Source organism: Miniopterus natalensis, chromosome 16, assembly GCF_054644295.1.
Source record: "Miniopterus natalensis isolate mMinNat1 chromosome 16, mMinNat1.hap1, whole genome shotgun sequence".
NCBI classification, from domain to species: domain Eukaryota; kingdom Metazoa; phylum Chordata; class Mammalia; order Chiroptera; family Miniopteridae; genus Miniopterus; species Miniopterus natalensis.
The window spans coordinates 26,500,385-26,523,115 of NC_142096.1; the positions used below are offsets into that span (position 1 = coordinate 26,500,385).

The following is a 22,731-nucleotide window of genomic DNA, read 5'->3' on the forward strand; positions in this document are numbered from 1 at the left end:
CCATCTGTGTATCTTCTTTAGAGAGGTTTCTATTGAAGTCCTTTGTCCAGTTTTGAATTGGGTTGCTTGTTTTTTTATTACTGAGTTCACAGTTACTTTGTAATATAGGATGGTTTCATGCCCTTATTCTCCAGGGCATGAGAATAAATGTTTAGAATAGTATGAAAATGCTATGGTCTTGGGGGAAAGGGCAGAAAGAAGAGAGGACGTCAAAGAAAGTTAAAAAATTAAAGTCTTATCTTTAGGGAAGAGTAAAGAAAGTACATTTTCAGGATTCTGAGCTCATCTTAGTATTGTATTTTGGAAACCTTATTTATAAGCATTTGGTGGGCTACCCAGAGAACCTAACCACTATTTAAGAACATTACTTACATAAAAATGCCGATGACTATTTATATACTAAAACCTAAACTTGGAAAGTAAGTTGGTTGTAATCATGAATTACAGAAATAATTATTTATTATTTAATGACTCTAACTAGGAATCTATTATTTTTAATTTCCAAAAGTTGCTGTGCATGAATCATTTGTAGAATACCATTCTAAGAAAATAAACTTGATAAAGAGCTACAGAAGTAATACACAATCATGATATAATCAATAGAAACATGAAAACAAAGCTATTATCTGTAGATATAGACAGGGTTGCAGAAAAGGATTACATAGAAATCTGTGCTGTTACTGAAGAGAAACAGTATTATTGGCCACTGGTAATAGATAAACAATTTCCAAGAATAATATCCAGTTTAAATTACATACACTTTATTATTTTTAAAGTAATCATCTTATCAATTGAAAGTGGATAAACATTTGGTAAAATGTTGTAAGTCCTACATTAGATAAATATTCTATATTATACATGTAAAATGTAATTTATATATTTGAAAATAAATATGACACTATCTTAAAGTATATCGGGTTATTTTTAATGGTATACACTTTATATTCTCTGTAAATAATTAATAGTTAAACATACCATTCTCTAAAAACAAAACAAAACTTTCACTAATCTAAAACTAAAGATGAGCTTTCCACTTCTTATCAGGATCTGTGTTGCTAACTGTGGAAGAAAATTAGAGAGTAAAATTTTAACAGATAAACAAATTCACTGGGTTTTAAGTTATTTTCTGGCTAAAAACAGCATTCATTCCTAAAATAATTTTGTTGCTCAATATAAAGTTGGGGTTTTTTTGGGTACATTTAAAAATATTGAAGCTTCTATACAAAATTCAAGCTTTGAACCTGTTGATTTTAAGGATTAAACTTCTATAAAGATTCTTAATTTGACAAATTAACCTGACACTAGTAAACAATTGTAGAGTTACTGCTTTAATATCTTTGAGTTTACTACCTTTAGTACTGCTAAAACCTTTAGCTGTTCCCAAATCTTCTATACCTAAAATTCTTGTGGACTTGTGGTCTGGGAGAAGAGAAGCTATTTTCCACTGCATGCCTTTGACTGTCATTCTGGTGGGTGACGACTGGAACCTCTAAGCGAGATTCTAATTCCTGGGGGAGCGTTTGGTTCCCACTTGTGGTCCACTGGCCTTTCACTGCTGACCCTTTCTAGTGCCTGTCTCTCCAACTTACAGTGATATTCAAGGGAGGACTCTGAGGGGTGTTATTTTTCCTAAAGGAAGCTAGTTCATTTGTAAAAAAAAAAATGTATGCTGGCAATAAAAGAAATAAATTTAGAAGTATACTTACATATCATTCCATCTTTTTCTAATTTTTTCAAATGAAGCAAGAGATTATGTCCAGCCATTTTATGTAAATGCTCAGGAGTATTCTAAAAACAAAACAAAATGAGAGTGAAAGAAAACATTTCTTTTTAAAAACAGGATAGAGTTAATCCTTTTGAAACTTAAAAAAATAGAACAAAAGAAAATTTTAACTTAAATTCATTAAAAAAATGTTTAGCCTTACTTTTTTTATAGTTACATTCCAGATGCCCCCATTGAATTCATTTTTATATAGTAACAGCCACAATGATTTTGGCTTGTACACGCCTGGCTTTAGGCACCACATTCTTACCTACATTCCTACAGATAAAAGAGACTGCAAACTCCATAAAGGTAGTAACGGTATGTTGTTCACTACTGGATACCCAGTGCTTAGAGTAATGGCACAGAGTAGGAACTAAATATTTTATGAATGGGTGAATAAATAAATGTAAAAATTATTCTAGATAGCTTTAATGATGCTACAGACATTGGCCCTATGGTTTATTTATTAGGTTACATGATAATAACTTTTCACATTTCCTTGATTATTCTACCTCTTTAATCATTTAGTTTTCATCCTGGGTACTCCTCCTTGGGATTTCAAACACACGCAATGCTCTTTTATTACTCCCAGTGTTTGAACACATCTTTCCTTCTGTTTAGATCCAATTAAATGACTTAAATTTCTGAAGCTTTTCCAGACCAGCCTCATTATCCTGCATCTTCACCAGGGAGAACTTATCCCTCTTCCTTTCTGCCCTGACATGCTGTGCATGGGCCTTGGAGGAAGCCTGGTGTGACAGAAACAAGATCTGAGTGTCTGTCATCTGATGTTTAAGAATGACATCTGCTAGTTGTGTGCCCTTAAAAAAGTTACTTAGCTTATACTTTCTGAGTCAGTTTTTTAATCTATTAAATTGGAATGATTGTGTCTTTATGCAGTGAAAACCTGAGGTATTTAAATTAAGTACCTCAAATTACATTTGTAAAGGTAAAGTATTTAAGGACAGAGTCTAGCACATAAAAATGCGCTAAAAAGGGAAGCTATTATAATAGTATTACAGGTATGTTTTTTTTAATGAGTGCACTTTCCCTTTCCACCGATACAGGTGTGTGTTGTACCCACATGAACTGAGTCCTTTGAGGGCAGTTGTCATCTTTGTATCTCTGTACTAGTTCAGTGTGTGGCACATGAAAGGCAGTCAGTAAATGTTCGTTGAATGAATAAATCCCTCTGCAATATTTAATGCCACTCTATATGCAACAGGTACCTCTCACGTAAACAGTGAATATACAACTGAATACAATTCTGAATGCTAAACCAGTATTTTTTAGGCACAGGCAGGTGCCTGATGAGGAGTTATCTGTGAGGGTCCTCAAAGCAGTCTGTCTGTACTTAGGATAGAAAAAAGCTCCACTGTATCAATGAATAGTCTTGAATGACTCTGTTCTAGTATTATGAGGAAATGAACTCTTTCACAGAATTTAAATATTTACACTACCTTTTTGCCAATGGCACTTTTTTATCTTTAGTCATTTTAAACCTTCATCCCTCCCTTTTCTTTCTCTTTTTTTCTTTTATCATCCGTCTCTTTTAAAACAAAACATACTGAGTATGATCTAACTATTTTTTGATAACTTGGGCCTATACGATATTAAGGCCCCTTACTGATTTTAATTGGCTCCAGGTACCTTTTCAAGCTCATCTTTAGGTGTCCTCTCATGTGTCTTCTGGCTGAACAGGATGTGGTGGTGGGAGTTTTTAAACCTAGGTAACCTAATACCAAAGCCTGCATTCTTAACCTCTAAGCTATACTGCCTACACAGCAGGTGTCTAATAAACATGCACTGAAACACTGAATTATACTAATCAGCTGCCACACAGTGCTGTCATATAATGATGTGCTCAGAGGCCACCTTGGTAAGGGGGTCTCTCTATACACTAAGCTTCTCTACTCATGTTCTTTACATGTGCTTCCCCCACTGTCAGGGATCACTGCTGCTCCTCACTGCAGTCATCCCAGTATCTGTCTCCAGCAGATCGCCTCTTCTCACTTGCTAAAGGCTATGACACCAGATAATCAAGATGGCTAGAACAGGCAAGTCCTTACAAAACTTCATCATCAGGCTGTTGGGAATGGTCTCTCCTATAGCATGAAGTATTTGGTTTAATGATGGCTCAGAATGGTTATTTCTGTTCTGCAGGCAAGGTTTTGTTTAACTTCTGTGTTCTAGAAAGTTGAGGCTGCTGGTCTTGAATCTATTCAAGTGGTATTACTTATTTATTCTGTTCAAGGAGGTGACACGTTTTTCATATCTAGTTTATTAAATAGATTGTCCTAATAAAATAGTGGCTATGTACAAATAAGGTAAACAAAAATTACCTTGTAAATAATTTTTACAAGCTCCATTACTGTAAACGATTTTTCAAAGTTATCACGAAATACTTGAAGAATCTGCTCTTCTCGAATATTTCTGTGAGAAATGTATTGTTGAATTTTAGCTTCAGCATTATGGATTACGGGGCCATGTCCTGAATTGGAATAATTATAAAAATTATTTCAACCAGATAAAAAAATATTAAGTATAATTGGAGTTAATTCATTCTAATGAATGATTATTCATTAAATGATTTAATGATTATTCATTAAAAATAATCCATACAATGTATTGAAATATACTAAATACACAACAAATAAGAATTACTTGGAAATTATACAGATATGAGACTTAAAAATTATGTACAATGTCAAAAAACATTAGACAGTTATATCAAACTTTACTTATTTATTTATTTTTAAATATATCTTTATTGATTTCAGAGAGAGGAACGGAGAGGGAGAGAGAGAGATAGAAACATCAATGATGAGAGAGTCATTGATCAAGCCCACAACTGGGCATGTGCCCTGACCGGGAATCAAACCCCGATAGCCTGGATCCCAGGTCGATGCTCAACCACTGAGCCACACCCGGCCGGGCAGTTATATCAAACTTTAAAAGTATAAAATAAAAATATATCAATAATAACAGGAACCACAACAGTAATGCTAGGTAGTATTTATAGAGTACTTACTGTTTGCCAGGCACTACCCTAAATGCTATACGTTATTCTTAGAAGGGTACCGAAAGCTAAGTATTTTTCTTATCCCTTTTTTGTAGCAGAAACTGAGGCATTCGGAGGGTAAATAACCTGCCCAGTAACACAGCTAAGGAGTGGAGCTGGGATTCTGACCCGGGAGCTTTTAACCAGTCTAGGCTCTTAGCACTGTGCTACACTTACCTATAAAAGACTGAAAAGGGGAATGTAAAAGCAGCTTCACATAAGTGACCAAGCGCTATTAAAAATTCACAGGAACCACAGTAGAGCTTTAAGAATCTTATGGATAGGCTTGTAATTCAGAAATGCTGGCAACCCAGATAAAGATATTGAAATTTACATGCTCTTTTAACAGAGTGCAAATTAATATATTACACAAGTCTGCCAGAGGGATGTTTAAAATATTTGAGGACAGAATATGCAGAAGCAGGCTAACCTATTATCATGTAACGAGCACGGGCTTTGGTTGGAATACCGACCGTCATTTGCTAGCTGTCTGGCCAGGAAAGCTGCCGAACCGTTTCTTCAGCTGTGCAACGGGGACGCCACTACCTGCTTCATTGGGTTTTTGTGAGGACAGCGGCTAGCTGGAAAGGTCTCTGCAGGTGCCTGATGTGTAGCGGCTTTAATGTATGGTAGCTATGGCTACAGAACATGATTTACACATAAGCTCCTGCTGTGTTAATAAGCCAGGTCACTGGATTCACTAAAGCTAACTCTCTAAGGGCCTTTCCTAGGTAGCCTCTCAGTAGCTTTGCTTGAATGTGAGTGCATCAAACGTCTATTCTCTTCGCTTTAAAAACAGCTGTCAGCTTCCATGCCTTTTATGACATAATATTAATCCAAATGCCCACAGTGTGTTTTTTGCCTCCTCAGCAGTAGAAATTCATGAGAGAATATGAGGGTATGGAAGACACTGTATTTGCAGATCTTTCCATGGCTCTTTGGTTAGGAACGAGTTAGAAGGGTTTAAAAAATTAAGTAACCTAGTCTCTTTTCCCTTCTGGGCCCTATTGTTGGGTTCTGTATGTTTCTTAGCTTTCAGGATGGAGGGGAGATTCACATTGCAGAGCAGTGCAGTGATAGCTGGGATACTAAGAACAGGTTTCTTTTTTTTGAGAATCAAAATAAATATACAATTTTATAGTTCATATGGAAGCTACTGATATTTCAATAGTGTAAGTTAAAACAACTAAAGCTCAGAGGTGAAATATTACCCATGGTTACGTGGCTAAAATGTGATCCACAACAGAAATCAAGTTAACAAAATTGAAGATAGCTTATAGAATAAAAAAATTGTCTTGTTCCAATGTAAGTTATTTCCCTCATTTAATAGTCCTATTAATAGCTGTTTAGATGTTAAAAATAACCCTCATGTGTATATAAGAAGTTATTAATATCACTTTTGGCCATTTGTTAAATTGCATGGCTAGACAGGACTTAGGGGTATAATTTAAAGCAGCAGTTTACATGTCTGTCTTCAAGGCCGAAAACACAAAGAAACATGCCCCCCCTCTCAAAATAAACCTTTCTCATCATTTGACACAAATGGTTTACCAGATTAAAAAAATTACTCACCTGGATATATAATACCAGCTTTGATTTTCAGTAACTTTTTTAGGGAGTTCATATAATCATAGAGGTCTTCAAATACAGCTGTTCCTTCCCCTAAGATGCAATCTCCAGAAAAGAGAGCATTTTCCTCTTCTAAAAGTAGGGCCATATGATCATCAGTGTGGCCAGGGGTGTATATAACTCTGGTCGAAAGAAGAAATAGAAACAATTATGAACTCTTAAGCTTAGAAGAAATTTTGAGAAGCAAATTACTCTCTATCCTTACCTCTGGACAGACACAAATAATGTCAGTGAGTTAAAACGCTCCTTTTTTCTCTTGTTGCCCACTGAAAATGATCACCCAAAGTATTTCCCCTTTAACAAAATCAAATTTCTCACTCTGAAGTGCAAACTTAATAGTTTTCCCACTTTTTTTCTTATTTTGTAAGTAATAAATACTGATTACAACAAATTTGGAAAACAGAAAAGGAAAGCACTTAAAATAGATGAAAAAAACCAATCTTTCCACTACTTAGAGATAGTACCTTTATTTTTTAAGAACATGTATTTTCTTTGTATGTCAGAAAGCACATTTCACAATACGTTTTATGGCAAGATTATGAGAAAAAAGCACTTTCATATGTTGCTGGTGGGTAAGCAAAATGGTATAGCTTATATAGAGGGGAATTTGGCATTTTCTAGCAAAATAGCACCCTCTGATCCATCAATCTCACTGCCAGAAATTTACCTCCCAAAATGCACCTTCACAAATACAAAAAAAAGTGTATAAGTTATTCATTACATTATTTTTAATAACAAAACATTAGGTACAATCCAATGCCAACTCATAGGGCACTCTGGATAAATTATGGTATATCCACACAATGAAACACTATATAGTCATCAAAAAGAATGAAGAAGATCCTTCTGAACTGATGTGGATTAATTTGTAGGATATACAAAGTGATAAAAAGCAAAGCACCAAAGAGTGTTTATAGGATGATCTTTTGTATATGAAAGAAGGGGAAATAAAAACATAAATGCATGTATTTCCCTATTTTTGCAAAAAAGAAAATCAGGAAGGATAAATAAAAAACTAATAAATATAGCTGCCCATAGGGGATAGGCAATTCGGTGTAGGGAATGGAGGTGCAAGCAAGACTTCTCTAATTAGAACAACTTTTTCAGTAGTTTTAACTTACAAAAATATATAGATTTTTATAGAGAGGAAGGGAGAGGGAGAAAAAGAGAAAAACACTGGTGTAAGAGCAAAACATCAATTGGCTGCCTCCTGCATGCCTCCCACCTGAAATTGGGCCAGAAACACAGGAATGTGCTCTGACAGGGAATCGAACCAGCCACCCTCTGGTGGATGCACAGGATGATGCCTAACCCATGAGCCATACTGGCCAGGATAGCAAGTTTAACTTTTAATCTGTGTAAATATTTTATATATTCTAAACAAAGAATTAAATAGAAAGGAAAAAACCTTAACATTGAATACAGAAACTGTATTCTAGAGAAACTGTACACTAGAGGTAACATAGCTACAGTAAAAAAATGGATTGATTCAAATAAGTTTTAAATACAATACCAAGGCTATACATTTTTAATGGAATAGACCTTACCACCAAAAGAATTGCAAAGATATCCTGAACTTTACTTAATAAGTTTAACGTTGGCAGAGTTATTAATTACTGTGATTCTGAAACTATTTTGTGTTTATTGTATGTATTTTGTGTTTGTGTGTATTGTATTAACAAGTAAATAAATTGATGTTGAGAACTGAGTTTTTCACTGTGGGATAAGGAAAAACTATATATGGAATCAGGGAACTAAATTTTGGGTTATTATTTGAAGTGAGGAATCACGAATTCACAATTTTTTATCTAGCTGTCTATAAAAAAGCCCAGGAGCAATGACACTGCAGTAGTAGTAAGCACACCTCACACTCTGTTTCTAAACACCATTTCCCACTCAAAGAAACCAGGGCTGCCTACATACATGCTGGCTCCAGGGCAGGGAAAGTAAACTGTGGTATTGAGACAGCCTGTGTGACACAGCGAGGAGGTACTGAAAGATTGGGGGACTATCAAAAGGAAAAGGGAGCACTGAATAAAAAAAATAAGTCTGTAGTAATACTCAAAAAAGAGGAAAGGGGGAAATCTCTTCAAGAAGAATGTAAGCAAATAAAAAAAATCCAAACACAGAAGGAAAGTAGAAGAAATAGAATAAGAGAAGTCACAATTGTGCCACCTTCAATATGATAATTGATTAAGGCAAGTATCATTAGATGCTAAAGCCACTGGATAAAAATTGCCGGGAAACAGGACGTTCACAGAAATATGTTAAAATTATTTGTGTTAAGCTAAACTCACTGGGCCATATTACTAAAAGCAACAATGAAACTCCACTAAAAAGGCGTATAAATGTCATCAGCAACTAAAGGCTCAGTATTTTCACTGGATAACCCTACCAAACATTTAAAGTCAGTTACTGCACTGCTACTTAGCTTATTCCAGAACACAGAAAAAGAAGGAAAACTTATGAATCCCAAACCTGACAAATGATGCACAAAAAGAAAACTACTGCCTGATCTCACTAATGAATATAGTCATAAAAATCTTAACTAAAATATTAACAAATACAGGGTGTCCCAAAAATGTATACACACTTTAATAGCTGATAGCTCAATTTTAAAAATAAAATGTATTTAATAACCATTGCCTTTACAATTATTCAAGGTGTGGGTATATACTGTTTGGACACCCTAGAGATCCAAAAGCATATTTAAAAATAATAACATCACGATCAAATACAATTTATTCAAAAAATGTCAAGGTATTTCAATTTTATGAGATCCCTGCCAATCATAATAAAGCTATGGAGAAGACAAGAAAGATCATCTTCTAGATACTGCAAAGACATTTGACAAATTTCAACTTTTAAAGAACAGTATTTAAGAAAACTGAAATGACTAACTTAGAAGAGTTTCTCATTTGTCAAAAAACCCAACCAAATGCTTAATGTTAAATATTGCAACTGTAAAGCCTTCGTAAAGAATCTGCTAAAAATGTAAGAGATATACGGTATGAGAACATGAGGTACTCCTGTAATGGGAGCAATTATTTTTGAGAGGCATTAAGAACTGATTTTAGGAATTATTATGCTTTTATGGTTTCCAAGTATATACTTTACAGATTGCAAATGATTACTATATTTAGTAATGGTGAGATATTAAAGAGATGTTAGAAATCATCTCTTTTGTCTGATTAAACCTGCTGCAACCAGTAAATGAAAGTATCTCATGTTATATGAAAATAATTGCAGGAGATATATTTCCAACAACTATAAAAATTCGTGGTGTGGATGTCTATCTTATCTTATGGAAAATCTTACGAACAGTAGTCACACATAGAATGTGTCTACAAATGGAAAATCAATCTTTTTTTTAATCTACAGAAACTCATTTGCAGGGCCATTCTTTCAGAGTCTGTAACTGTCTTATCTGTCAACTTGCTTGCATGCAGGAGGGAGGAGAAAAGGAAATAACATCAGAGGTGCTTTGCTAAAGATCAGAGGAACTGCAGCTGTGCCTCCCATTCATCAGGTAGAGCATTTATCTAGTTCTGCCACTTTTGCAACACAGCAGACTTTATAAGAATGTCTCTCTTAGAAATTCAGAACAGTCAACAAAAGCTGTCAGATTAACTTTGAGAACTTAAACTCAGTTCACTAGAAATTCCTGAGGGTTACATCCAGAATCTTTACTGAAAACCTTGCTAACTTTCTATTTTTTACTAATGGGTTCTTGGTGGGTATTATCTCTATCTCTATTGTTTTTTTTTTTTAAAAACTGGCAGATAGACAAGATCAACTGAACATCAAATATTTGGGAATTAAGTAAATTTTAACCTTCTGTTTACGGAACTTTTGCGTAAGAATAAGTCTTTGTGTTAATGTTTAAAACAACTGGATTTTACTAACTATAAAAATGGACATTGAAAACCACATCAACAGTAAACTAAATGTTTTATTCAGATTTTAGCATACTTGGAATTTATATTTTGAGAAAAGATTATTTACTAAGTCATTTAAAAAAAAGTGCTCTTTTTGGTTCTTTGTGTTAGTTTTCCCCTCAAGTCTTAAAATAGATTCCCATACTTAATCAGAATGCAGTGGAAAAAAAATTAAATGGTATTCACAGAATATTGAGATCCTTGGCATCAATTCACTCCATGAAACAAGACAGTATCCAACTGAGGTGGCAGCGTAGTGACAGGAAGCCAGTTTGTGGGCAGCTCTAGGGTACTGATGTTTCTAGATCTGCAAAATGCTCATATGGTTTGTTCAGTTTGTAACAATTCACTGCCTTGCACATTGATAATATGTACACTTTTCTGTTTGTATACTTTAAAAACTTAAAACGTGGTCTGTTCATGGCAGATGGGTAATATGCAGTTAACTTCTAAGGTTGAACAGTCTAATCTGAACATTAGGTATAGATCTAATATCCATGCTTCTGTGATAAATGATAAACCAGTACTGAGGGTCCCAAACCTCTGAGACAGAAGACTAGATGGAACACCTCCTCCTGTCTCTATCCCCTTCTTTAACTTGGCCTAGGGCTGGTGTGTGATGCGGGACATTCAGTATTATCAAGAATACTTTTTGAAGAAGTAGTAATGTAATGTTTGATTTTCTGTGGTATCATCAGCAAATTATACAACATATCATAATTTGAACAAGGAGCATTTTAAGAAAATTGCCCAGCAATTAGTGGGTTTATAAATTAAATTTTATCAATGGTTTAGAGGAAAAAAGAGGACACTGGTTTGAAAGGGGGCATGGATACCCATTACCTCATCTCCTCTCATTCATCATTTCATCTACTCTTTGCAGACATTTATTACATGTAGGATTACATTTGTTACATGCCTCCTATGTGCCAGGGACTGAGGATATGAAGATGAATCTGGTATCTGCCTGTGCAGAGAATGGCTCTCTTATCATCAAACCTATTTCCTCTTTTTCCTGGGCAAGAAGTTAAACTATATTTCCCAGTCTCCCCAGAGTCACCAGTGGCATGTGGCTGAACTGTCAGCAATGCAACAGAAGGCCTGGTCAAGGAAAACCTCCCACAAATCCATGCTCTTTCTCCACCCGCTGGACTGATGAACATGGCAAGCCTGAAAGTCAAGTATTGAGGATGGACGAATCCACAGGGATCCTGAAACATTACAAGCAGGAGGGCCGCTCACTAATCAGGAACCATTTTTGGCCTTTATGTGACTGAGAAGTAAACTTATTTCATGTTTGAGCTATTATACATTTCTGGGGTTGTCTGCTATAGCAACTGACATTAATTAATATTGTGAACCTAGGGAATCGATTACCTTTTAAGGAGATACCTACTTACACACCAAAAAATTATAATTTAATAAGCGCTATAATAAAATAATAAAAATTATATAAACGTTGGAGGAAGCAGTTAATTCTGCCCAGAAGGGGTTCTTGAAGTAACATGTAAACTGAGGTTTGAAGAATAAATGGGTAATAATTTATCAGGGGGACAGGACGGGGGAAAGGGGCGAAGCCTAGTAAAGGGGAGGGTACGAGGACAGAATGTGCTCAGGAGTACTTGGGTATGGTTAATTGTGTCTGTGAGGGGAGCGGTAGGAGCAAAGGCCAGAAAAGTGGTTTGGAGCCAGGCTGTGGCAAGGAGAATAAACATCATCTTGTATGCATTGAGTTACTCAAGGTTTCAGGTGACAGAGCATACTAAAGGTAGACTGGAAAGGGGAGAGCTTGGAGACAGGGATATTACCAAGAAGTAGTGGGAGTGCACATGAAGAAAAAGGGACAGCAGTGACAAATATTTTTGAGGTAAAAACTAACGTGATTAGCCCTAGCCAATGTGGCTCAATTGGGTTTCGTCCTATGCACTGAAAGGCTGCTGATTGACTCCTGCTCAGGGCACATGCCTGGGATTCAGGCTTGATCTGCAGTAGAGGGTGTGCAGGAGGCAGCCAAGTGATGTTTTGCTCTCACATGGACAGTTCTCTCTCTCTCTCTCTCTCTCTCTCCCCCTCTCCCTTCTCTGTCTCTCTTTCTCTTTCTAGATGTGGTGGGCAGGGGGAGGGAAAGTGATCAAGGTGAAGAGGAGTCAGCTTCTATCACAGAAGAAATAATAGAATCTTAAATACTGAGAGAAGTTGAAGTTCTGAAATCAGTAAGCCAGGACAGACGGTGGGGGAGAGAGGAGAATCATAATTAGTCGTTTTAAAATTACTGAGTTGGAAACACCTTTTTGAGTCCCTCAAATAGGTCATGGGGGATTATGGGTCTGGCCTAAAATGTATTTACTTTAGGTATGGGTCATCTTTTGAAAGTGAAAACATGAGAAAGCCCTGAATTTCCTAGCAGGAGATGCTAATCTATTTTTTAATATTTTATTCACTAAAAAATGGTAATCATATAATTCAAACAACTATAAAAAGATAGAGGGAGAAGACTTTCTTTTTCCCTGTTTCTCAAGCAACCCATTTTCTCTTCCCAGAGTATCCAGGTATCAGATCTCTTGTACTCTTCTTCCTCAGATAGTCTTCACTCATACAAGCAGACGTGGAAATCTTCCTTCCCCCTTTTATAAAACATATACACAGACTGCCTGCACCCCCACAGCTTGGCCTGGCCACAGGTCATTTACGTACCTGAGAGAGGCTCCCTCAGTCTTAATCACATCTCCATCTTCCAGATAAACATACTGTTGCTCTCCATCTCCTATCGTTTCTTCTCTATGAGGATTCCGTGGGAGTTTTTTAATGCAGTATGGAGTGTCTAGTGACAAAACATGTAAAATATTTAAGTCATGCTTTAAAGGATAATTCAGCCTTTAAAGAGACCAGTTTTTCATAGAACACTTGTGAGTAGCTGCAAAAAAATATTAACGTTAAGAGACAACAGAAAATGGGAGGAATTACAGCTGCATATCTCTGGGATGGTAACTACTTCTTCCACCTCAACAAAAGAGCTTTTTACTCTCTAATGTCCTGCTAAGTCTAAATAAAAGCCTTTGTGTTTTTGTAGTCACTCCTACTTTATATAATAATTTGAAAGTTCTTCATAATCTCAGCTGGCTTTGATATCAAGATGGGTGTTGAAGAGGGAGTAATGCAGAATGAAGAAACTTTTCTGTCTAGGTGCCTAACATATGGTAAAAGAAGTCATGACATCATGGCAGGAGTTAATGATAAAAGGGTGATAATGTAAAGTTCTTTCTGGGAATGCTGAACGGAAGCCCCAAACCCAGGGCTAAGATATTAAAACATTATAATAAATTTAACCCATAGTACCTGTCATGAATGCAAAGAAAAACAACTAATTAACCAACCAATAACTGATTGCCAATTATTTAACCAGTATAGTGAATATAAGCACCATGACATCAAAGTGCTTAAAAATGGTCATAGTTGGGAAAATAAAACTTACAGACAGGAAATAATTAAAGAACTATACTCAGTACCATCTAATGAATACTAAAGGGGCAATTCAACTAACAAAAGCAAAATGAGTTTAGAGAAAGTAGAAACAATTAGGAAAGGATTCATAAATGTGAGAGAACTCGAGGCATGTAGGATGAACGGGATGGGAAAAAGGCTCAGAGATGTAAGGGGAACAGCATTAGTGAAGCCATAGAAATGAGAATGAAGCCGGCATACGGGCAACAGAAGAAAGCTACCAATTTGTCTAACACAAAATACTGGCTGGGAAGGGTGGAGATAAAGTGGCATTAGTAAGGTGAGCTCAGATCCTGGAGCGCCTTCAATTGGCCTTCACAGAATAGAGGAATTTACGCTCTGCCGTATGTGGCCCACGTATGCTCTTTACTAAGACAATGAAACAGGGTTAACAGGGCGATCAACACGGCAGCTGCAGGTGGGGAGCCTGGAGGGGGAGAGAGCAAAAGACCGGGAGGGGATGATAGTAATAACCCAGCTGGAAGGCAATGAATATCAGGGTTAGGGTGCTAGCAATGGAAATATGGAGTGAGAAAAAAACATTCAGAGGAAAACTGACAAGGCATAGAAATCTGGCTAAGTACGGCGGATAAAGAAGATAGAAATACTGCAATGTAATAAAAATAAAATAACACCAACTGGATTTTCTGTCTCCAGCCCCAAATTCCATTATTTTGTATCTTTGAGGCTGCAATAAGAAATAACATGCTATTCTGGAAACTGTCTTCATTATAGAGTGACATGGTGAGGGTTTTCTGGTTTGTTTTTATTTTTAATCTGTGTAATTTTGTCTTTCAGTAAAGAAATAGAAGTACATTTCTAGTTATGAGGTGTTTGGCAGACAATCTTTCCAAAAATTTCACAATTACCTCAAAATTACAAGACAAATGTCATACTATAAAATAACTTTGTGTCAGTTTTAAAAATTATATGTAAATATGAAAGCACACATCCTATTCTCAATAACAATCTATATATATAGACAGGATGGAGAAGGGCATGCTGAAAGCAATCATATAATAATTATTTTAAATCAAAGCTTATTGAGATGTAATTCACATACAATAAAATTTACCCCTTTAAAGTGTAAAATTCAGTGTGTGTTTTTTTAGTATATTCAAAGAATTGTACAACCATCACCACTATCTAATTTTTGGACATTTTCAAAACCCCTCACCGAAACCCCATACCCAATGGTAGTAACTTTCTATTCTCTCCTCCCAGCCCCTGGCAGCCACTTATGTAATTATTTTAACAGGAAGAAACCCTCAGTCATTTGCTAAGTTCTGAATAATGGATTCTAACATCATTGCTAAAGCTAATTATTTAAGCAGATACAAACATGTGATATTTTTTATGTGTTATGCTTTCTAACAGAAACACATTCTAACTGAATAGCATAAAAGCAAATATTTGACTCCCAGGACTTGAATGTGAAATACATGCCAACGACCCAACTTCAGCTGCAAAATAGTAATTACCAGATAACAAAATATATTTTACAAGATTTACTCAAAACCAAACCAAAACAAAACACTCAAGCAACCTGGGTCTATATAGTTTTCATGTCTAGTAAACTTTTGGCTCCCTGTAAGCCACCAGGAGTTCCGAAATGAAACACTGACTTTATTTTAAAATTTGTAAGCAGGTTGCTTCAGAGTTGCTCTACCTTCCCATAGACATCTTATAAATGGGATTCATAATTTTGGTGTGGCCAGTAAAAACACAGATTGTTAGCACTGTAAAGTAGTTGAAAAAATTTCTGTCACACTAGATTTAAAAGAATAATAAAACAACATGAAACAAAGGAAATAATAATAAAATATGGAACAAGAATGGTAGTGATTAAGAATTTAGGGAACGAAGAAATACGTGGGACTTTTGGGGGAAGACTCTGACAGGTACCTCTGTACAATTTCAGTGCTGAGCAACTCAAGGTCTGCGTGCAGCTGGTCTAGCTTCAATGAAGTTCAGAATGAAAGATAACAAGCCACGTCTCAAAGTATTAAAAGTTTAGTGGTTAGCCCGGCCAGCATGGCTCAGCTGGCTGAGCATCAACCTATGGTCCAGGAGATCACAGTTCGATTCCCGGTCAGGGCACATGCCCGGGTTGCGGGCTCCATCCCCAGTCAGGGGCGTGCAGGAAGCAGCCGATCAATAACTCTGTCATCATTGATGTTTCTATCTCTCTCTCTCCCTCTGCCTTCCTCTCCCTGAAATCAATAAAGATTAAAAAAAAAGTTTAGTGGTTATAAAGCAGTATTAAATTCCTCCTTGATTTTCTTTAAATTAATCTCATAGGTCATCTATTATGTAAATATTCATTATTTTGTATGGAACCCAAACCTACTTTAATTTTTAATTTACAGAAAGTCAAATGTCTATTAACAGATGAATGGATAAACAAATCATGGTGTATTCCTACCATGGATTACTACTTGGCAGTAAAAAGGAACAAACTACTGATACATGAAACATGGGTAAATCTCAAAGATGTGATGCTGTGTAAAAGAAGCCAGAGAGTGATTCTGTATGCTTCCATTATGTGACACTTCAACAGGTAAAACTAATCTATAATGAAATAAAACAGGTATGTGGGTATGGAGGTGGAGGGGAAACACTGCAGAGGGGCACAAAGGACCTCTTTCTGGGTAAGTGTTCCTTACCTTGATTGGATTGGTCACATAGGTGTTTACAAATACACACTTAAAACAGGTACATTTTATGCATGTAAATTCAAGCTGAATAAAATTGATTTATGAAGGGAAAAGAGCAGGCCATAAACATTTTAATGTTTCAAATTGACTCTCATACTAAAAGAGTTGACCAAAGCTAATTAAGGACCCTCAGCATAGTTTTTAAATTCACAAACTTGAATGGGTAGACAGACAAGTGAAAGAAAGGTGAGGAAAAGTCAGAGTGGGAGAGAATGATTTCCTGTGGCACACAGTCCCCTTGCATTGGAAGACAGGATGTAAGAGGGTAAGAAAGTTAGGGTGGATAGTTTTTTATAATGAGCAGCCCGCTGATATTGGCTGCTGTAGCTGAGAATATCTCTCCAACCCAATTGTAGTCTTAAGGCCTACAAAGAAGATACTTAAAAATACTTAAAAATATTAGTTGTGAATGAATATTCTTGACCACCTTGTCCTTTACCTGCCTTGAACATGTCAAACACAGCCCCATTCTAGTATCTGCTCCTGCAAAGTCCTTTGCCTGGTATGCCCTCCTCTGATGCCTACATAGTTTACTCCCTCTCCCTGTCCACCCTAGATATAATAGCCACTGCTCTCTTCCACTTTACTCTCTCTCCCCTTTTTCTTCACTTAGCTTTACTTTTCTTCATAACACCCATCACCACCTGATCTATTATTTATTTACCATTTACTTTCCCTACTAGAATGAAAGCCCCATGAGTGCGGAGTCTTAGTTTTGCTCACTGCTACATCCATTGATTGTGCCAAGAACAGTGCTTGGATATAGCAGCAACTTGAATATTTGTTAAAGGAACAAATGAATGAATGAATAAATGAATGAATCAATGTTTGTGATAGTGGGATGAGGGAATAAGGAGAAAGATGGCAAAGTGTTAGTACTAGATAAATTTCAGGGACAAAGAATTATCAATACAATGATCTTTCATCAGTATTATGGTATATCAGAGTAACCGCTTTAAAGTTATGGAAGACCTGAGATCACATTTACAATGTGGACAGTAACAGCAACTAGCTCAAGTATCCATGTAAAGTATACAGCGCAGTGCCCGGCACACAGTAAATGTTCAACAGTGGTTAGTTAGTATGAAATCTGAAGTAGTAACTGTCACACGGACTAAATTAAAACTGACCTTCATCACTGGGCAAAGGGGATAAATAAGAGGAAGAAGAGATTTGAAATAGAAAATAGGACTTCTACATTTTTCCTTTGTTAAAAAGTCACAGTATTCAAGTTACATTAATTTCTAAGAGTACTATTTAAATATAAAGTATACAGTAAATTGTTTACTAGCTTACTTAGCTCTGTAATGGAAATAAATTATTCTGAAAACATAGGTTTCCTCACTGAGCTTAATGAACATATTCTGTTTACCATTATTGATGTTTTTACAAATATCTTCTATGCCTCCAGTATGATCACGATGCCAATGAGTCACTATGATTTCCTGGATTGCACTGTTGAATTCGTTCAGAGCCTGCTTTAAACAGATGATATATTCTGGAATTGCTGGTTCTCCAGTGTCAATGAGGATTCTCCTGAAAGTTAAGTAGAAGATAATCACACAACTGGGACAGTTTATATTAGCATATTTCTCACAGATAATTTACATTTAAGAAACTGCATAAATTTCTAATAAAGGGGACAAGAGTGCAGGAGAATCTGCACAGGTCTGTGTCCATTTATTCACTAGAGTACAGTGCCTGGCATATAGTAGGCCCACAGTAACAATATGCTATGTGAATACAGAAAAAATTCTTCAACTGATGGAAGTTAGTGGAATCAACTTCCTCTTTTAGGTATTTTATATCAATTTTAAGATAGCCAGTAAATGATCTGTCAATTCTTACAAAATCATTAGGAATTTTCTAAACACCTACTATGAACCCAGAATTGTCTGGATGTTATGAGGGAAGCAGAAGTGATAAAAATAATAGCTAATATTATTGTATACTAGAATTTGTTAAGTGCTTTTGATGTGATTTTTCACTTAAGTGTCACTGAACCCTCATAACATCCTTATGACATAGGTATGATACAACCCTCATTGTACAGAGAAGGAATCTGAAGCTTAGAGAATGAACTGTCTTTTCCAAAGTCATAAGCCAGGATTGGGATCTAGGTAATCAGAGTCCAGAGTCTTTACTCCACTAGACTGCCTTTTCCTATTAATAGGAAATACAGGATGTCCCCCCAAAATGTACACATACTTTAACAGTTGATAGCTCAATTTTGAAAATGAAATATATTTTACTAAACAGTGCCTTTATAACTATTCAAAGTGTGTGTACACATTCTTTTGGGACACCCTATAGTATATTTGCTCTCAAAGTATTCACAATTTTGATAGTAAAGTTTAAAATTGCAGTTTTTTAGAGGTTCTTAGGCGGAGAAGGAACCTGGACATACTCTTTGGAAAGTCTGGCTATTATTGTCTATTCAAATGTTTACTGAGTACCTAGGCATCACAATAGGTCTAGTAGTGCTTTAGGGAAGTTCACTTGCCATCCATGGCCTGATCAGAATGAGGATGGAAGACCAGCTAAAATTGCAGTTATCCAGCAGTCTTGGAATCATAGCAGAAAAAACGAAGAGAGGATGTAGACAACACTCATTCATTCCGCAAATATCTCCTGTAACACCTGTATTATGTATAAGGCTCTGTGCTAAGTGGTGGGGATATAGTAATGACTAAGCCTTGATTGAACTTACATTTTAGTGGGGAGTAGAGGTAGGAAAAGCCATTCAACTTCTTACACACACACAAATCATTTTATTATAAAGGGCCATGAAAAGTATGCAGTGCTAAGGCAATGTATTACATTAACCCAACATAGTCTAGGGGTCAAGGGAGGCTTCCTTGAGGAAATGCCATTTTAACTGAGCTCTAAAGGATGAGCGGGGTTAGTTGGGTAGAGAGGAGGGACACACGGGAGACAGCGAGGGAAGCATGCATGAATGTTCTGAGGCAGAATGGATATAACTCACCTGGCTGGGATGGGAGAGAGGTCTGAGAGCAGGTTGATGAAATGGGTAGAGGCAGAATATGCAAGGCCTTCTAACTTTCATTAAAAAAACCCAAACAAACAAACACACACAAACTACTCTGGCTACATGAAGGAGAATGGACTGGAGAGAGACAAAAGTAGATGGAGAGGAGCCAGTTAGAGGCTATTTTAGAAGCCTAAGCAAGAGTTATATTGGCTTGGACTGGGTGATAGCAGTGAAAATGGGGAGATCTCAATGGCTTGGATGTGTGTGCAAGAAGCAAAGAAAAATGTGAAGGAGTGTACTTAAGAACTGGCCTTGACCAAATGTGAGGACGGTGAGGACAAGTGGCTGGAAGAGGGTGAAGTTTAGCGGGAAGGCCTGCAAGTTCAGTTTAGGAAACACTGAGCTTCGAGTGGCTGTGAGTCACCCCAGTAGATATTTAAGAAAGCAATTGACTACCCTGCTCTGAAAATCAAGTTTGGATTTTGTCTGAACTAGAGCTCTAAATTTGGGAGTTATTAATGAACAGATAATAGGTGAAACCAAGGAAGCAGTACCAAGATCACCAAGGCAGAGAACACAGCACAGGAATAGAAGACAGACTAGGATTGCATCTTGAGGAACTCAAACACTTCAAAGGTCTGATAAAGAGGACAAGTCTATAGAAGAGACTGTGAAAGAGCAGCTATAAGGGTAAGAGGAAGCCAGGAGAAAGCAGTGTTAGATCAAGAAGGAGTGGAGTAAAAGATACTGAAATTCAAATAAGATGGGAATAGAAAAATGCCATTGGGTTTAGTGATATAGAAGCCACCTGTGATCTTAGAACTGTTTTGTGCAGTGGAACAGGTGACTATCAATATCAGAACCTCTTACTTGGACACAATTAATAATAATTTCTAACCACCTGACTTCTACTTTATAGAGTAGCATCATCTGTACATTATTCTAGCTCAATTATATAGACTCATCATCATCATCTCTCTCTCTCATATATGAGTGATTCCACCGGCCATTCCACTCCATGAGTATATGTGAGTAGTGGTGTAAGCAGTATAAGATGGGAGACTACGGCCTGGCTGGTGTTGCTCAGTGGTTAAGTGTCAACCCATGAACCAAGAGGTCACTGGTTTGATTCCCTGTCAGGGCACATGCCCGGGTTTCAGGCTCAGTCCCCAGTAGAGGGCCTGCAGGAGGCAGCCTATCGATGTTTCCCTCTCATCAATGTTTCTATCCCTCTCCCTTCCTCTCTCTCTAAAATCAACAAAAACATATTAAAAAAAAAAAAAGACGGGAGACAATGAATCTGATCTTCCCTCAGTCAGTTTCAGGTTCTTTATGTCTCTTTTAGCACAAACACCTTGCTACATTGAGTGCGATTCTGGTCTTTTAAAGATACAGTATGTATTTTTCATACAACATGACCCCTAAACACAAGCCAACTTCATTTGTTTTCAAACAGAACCAGCCATCTGTTTCACCCCTGGAAGAAAAGCAGGCTATGTTGAACTTATTGAGAAACAGTATATGATCTCGAACATAAGACTTTCTACGGTAATTTTGACTACATGCAGTTTTCATTTTAGGTCTTGTCTTTAGAACTAGTTTAAGATGACACACCGAAGAGAGACAAAAATGCCTACGGATTTCCTGGGGTGAGCGAGTCCGAGCCAAGGGAGACTTTACTCTAGATGTTTGGTATTTTTTTTCTACCTAATTCTCTGTCCTCTCAGATCCTGGAGGCAGCCCAAAGGCACTGTACCTAAGTGACCCTGCCTTGTTTGCTTTGGACTTCACCTTTTGCCTGCCTGACTTGCAATACTTTAGTTCCTTCATCCTGCTGCTTCTAAAATTCTGATTTGCTGGAAAAAGGCAAATACAGTAGGTACTTCATATAAAATCTCAATAAACTATACTTATTAAACTGTATTTAATATTCAAGTGTATTTTATTAATTGTAACACGTCTTGATTGCACAACTAAATTCTATGCCTAAGAGAACTATCTTATCTTTATTCTTATTATCTACGTTATACTAAGTACACAAAAACTGCCCAGTGCACTTATTGTGCAATAAACCACCTCTTCATTTCTGCATAAAACAGAATGCCGCTAAACAAGAGAAAAGAAAATCTAAGAAACAGAGATAGGTTATTCCATCCGCAAAATAACCGAAAAAGGCCACACAATATTAGCAAACATAAACAAAAGTAGTAAGCTCTTCTTTCCCAAGGGCTGGGGCAGGGGCGAGTGTGGCTCTTTTGGGTTTCAGGCTCCAGCAACATGGAAGCAAGATAACCCTGCCGCCCTCTGCTGCCGAGTTAAGAAAAAGGCCTCAGCACGATTGCTTTTGTGAAGGGGAAGTTACACTCGGGGCAACAGACGAGTGAAAGGTGAGCCGAGTCAACGTTTTTCTGGATTTTTAAAAACTCAGGGCGACACTAATTTCTCAACCACTTAAACACGCTCACCCTGGCATTCGACATCAAGCAAAGTAAACCGGGTTTCAAAAACAGGAAGTTTTTTTAAAAAAGTACTTCTCCCCCAGAGAGGTTACCACCCTGGGTGGTCGTGCTTTAGGGGAGGTCCTGGGTCCGGGCATCTGAGGATGGTTCTGGCGGGGCCGGCCCGGCCGGGGCCGCAATCCTGCCAGCGGCGAGCAGCGATCGCGGCCCCAGCTCCGCGCGTCCCGCCGGCCAGCGTTTAGGTGGCGGGGTCGGGGTCGGGGTCGGGGTCGGGGTCGGGGTCGGGGTGGAGGCAGGAGGCGTTTACCTGGGGCCGGTCCCTACCAGGTAGGTGTTGGTGCCCTGCAGGGTCATGGGACCCGGGTTACAGCCCAGGACGCGTACCACCCGACTGGACAGGCGCTCGATGCGCTGCAGAGTGGTCGCCATCTCCGCCTAAGCCACCCGTCCGCGCGTAGCTCACGGTGCGGCGGAAGCGCTAGATCCGCAAGGAAGCGGGAGCCAGGCGTCACCTGACCCCGGGCGGAGAGGGCTGAGTTTCTACGTGGGGGCGGGGCCAGAGTCACGTGTCCCCGCGTGAGCAGAGTGGGGCGGGATCAGCCTCGGAGCTGGGGGCGGGGCCAGAGGCCACGTGACGCTGCTCCGGCTCGGAGAGCGGCAGCCGGAGCG

General features: G+C 37.6%; 1 protein-coding gene across 1 annotated transcript; it reads right to left on the bottom strand.

The window, feature by feature from the left end:
• Window positions 1-739: 739 nt before the first annotated feature.
• LACTB2 (lactamase beta 2) lies at window positions 740-22,535 on the bottom strand. The gene is made up of 7 exons (XM_087825175.1): window positions 22,370-22,535; window positions 17,984-18,147; window positions 13,088-13,214; window positions 6,399-6,577; window positions 4,108-4,256; window positions 1,707-1,788; window positions 740-1,059 (listed from the first exon to the last, which is right to left on the bottom strand). The coding sequence occupies exons 1-7, from the start codon at window positions 22,489-22,491 to the stop codon at window positions 1,016-1,018; spliced, it is 867 nt and encodes a 288-aa protein (XP_087681301.1). The 5' UTR covers window positions 22,492-22,535; the 3' UTR covers window positions 740-1,015.
• Between the last annotated feature and the right edge of the window lie 196 nt (window positions 22,536-22,731).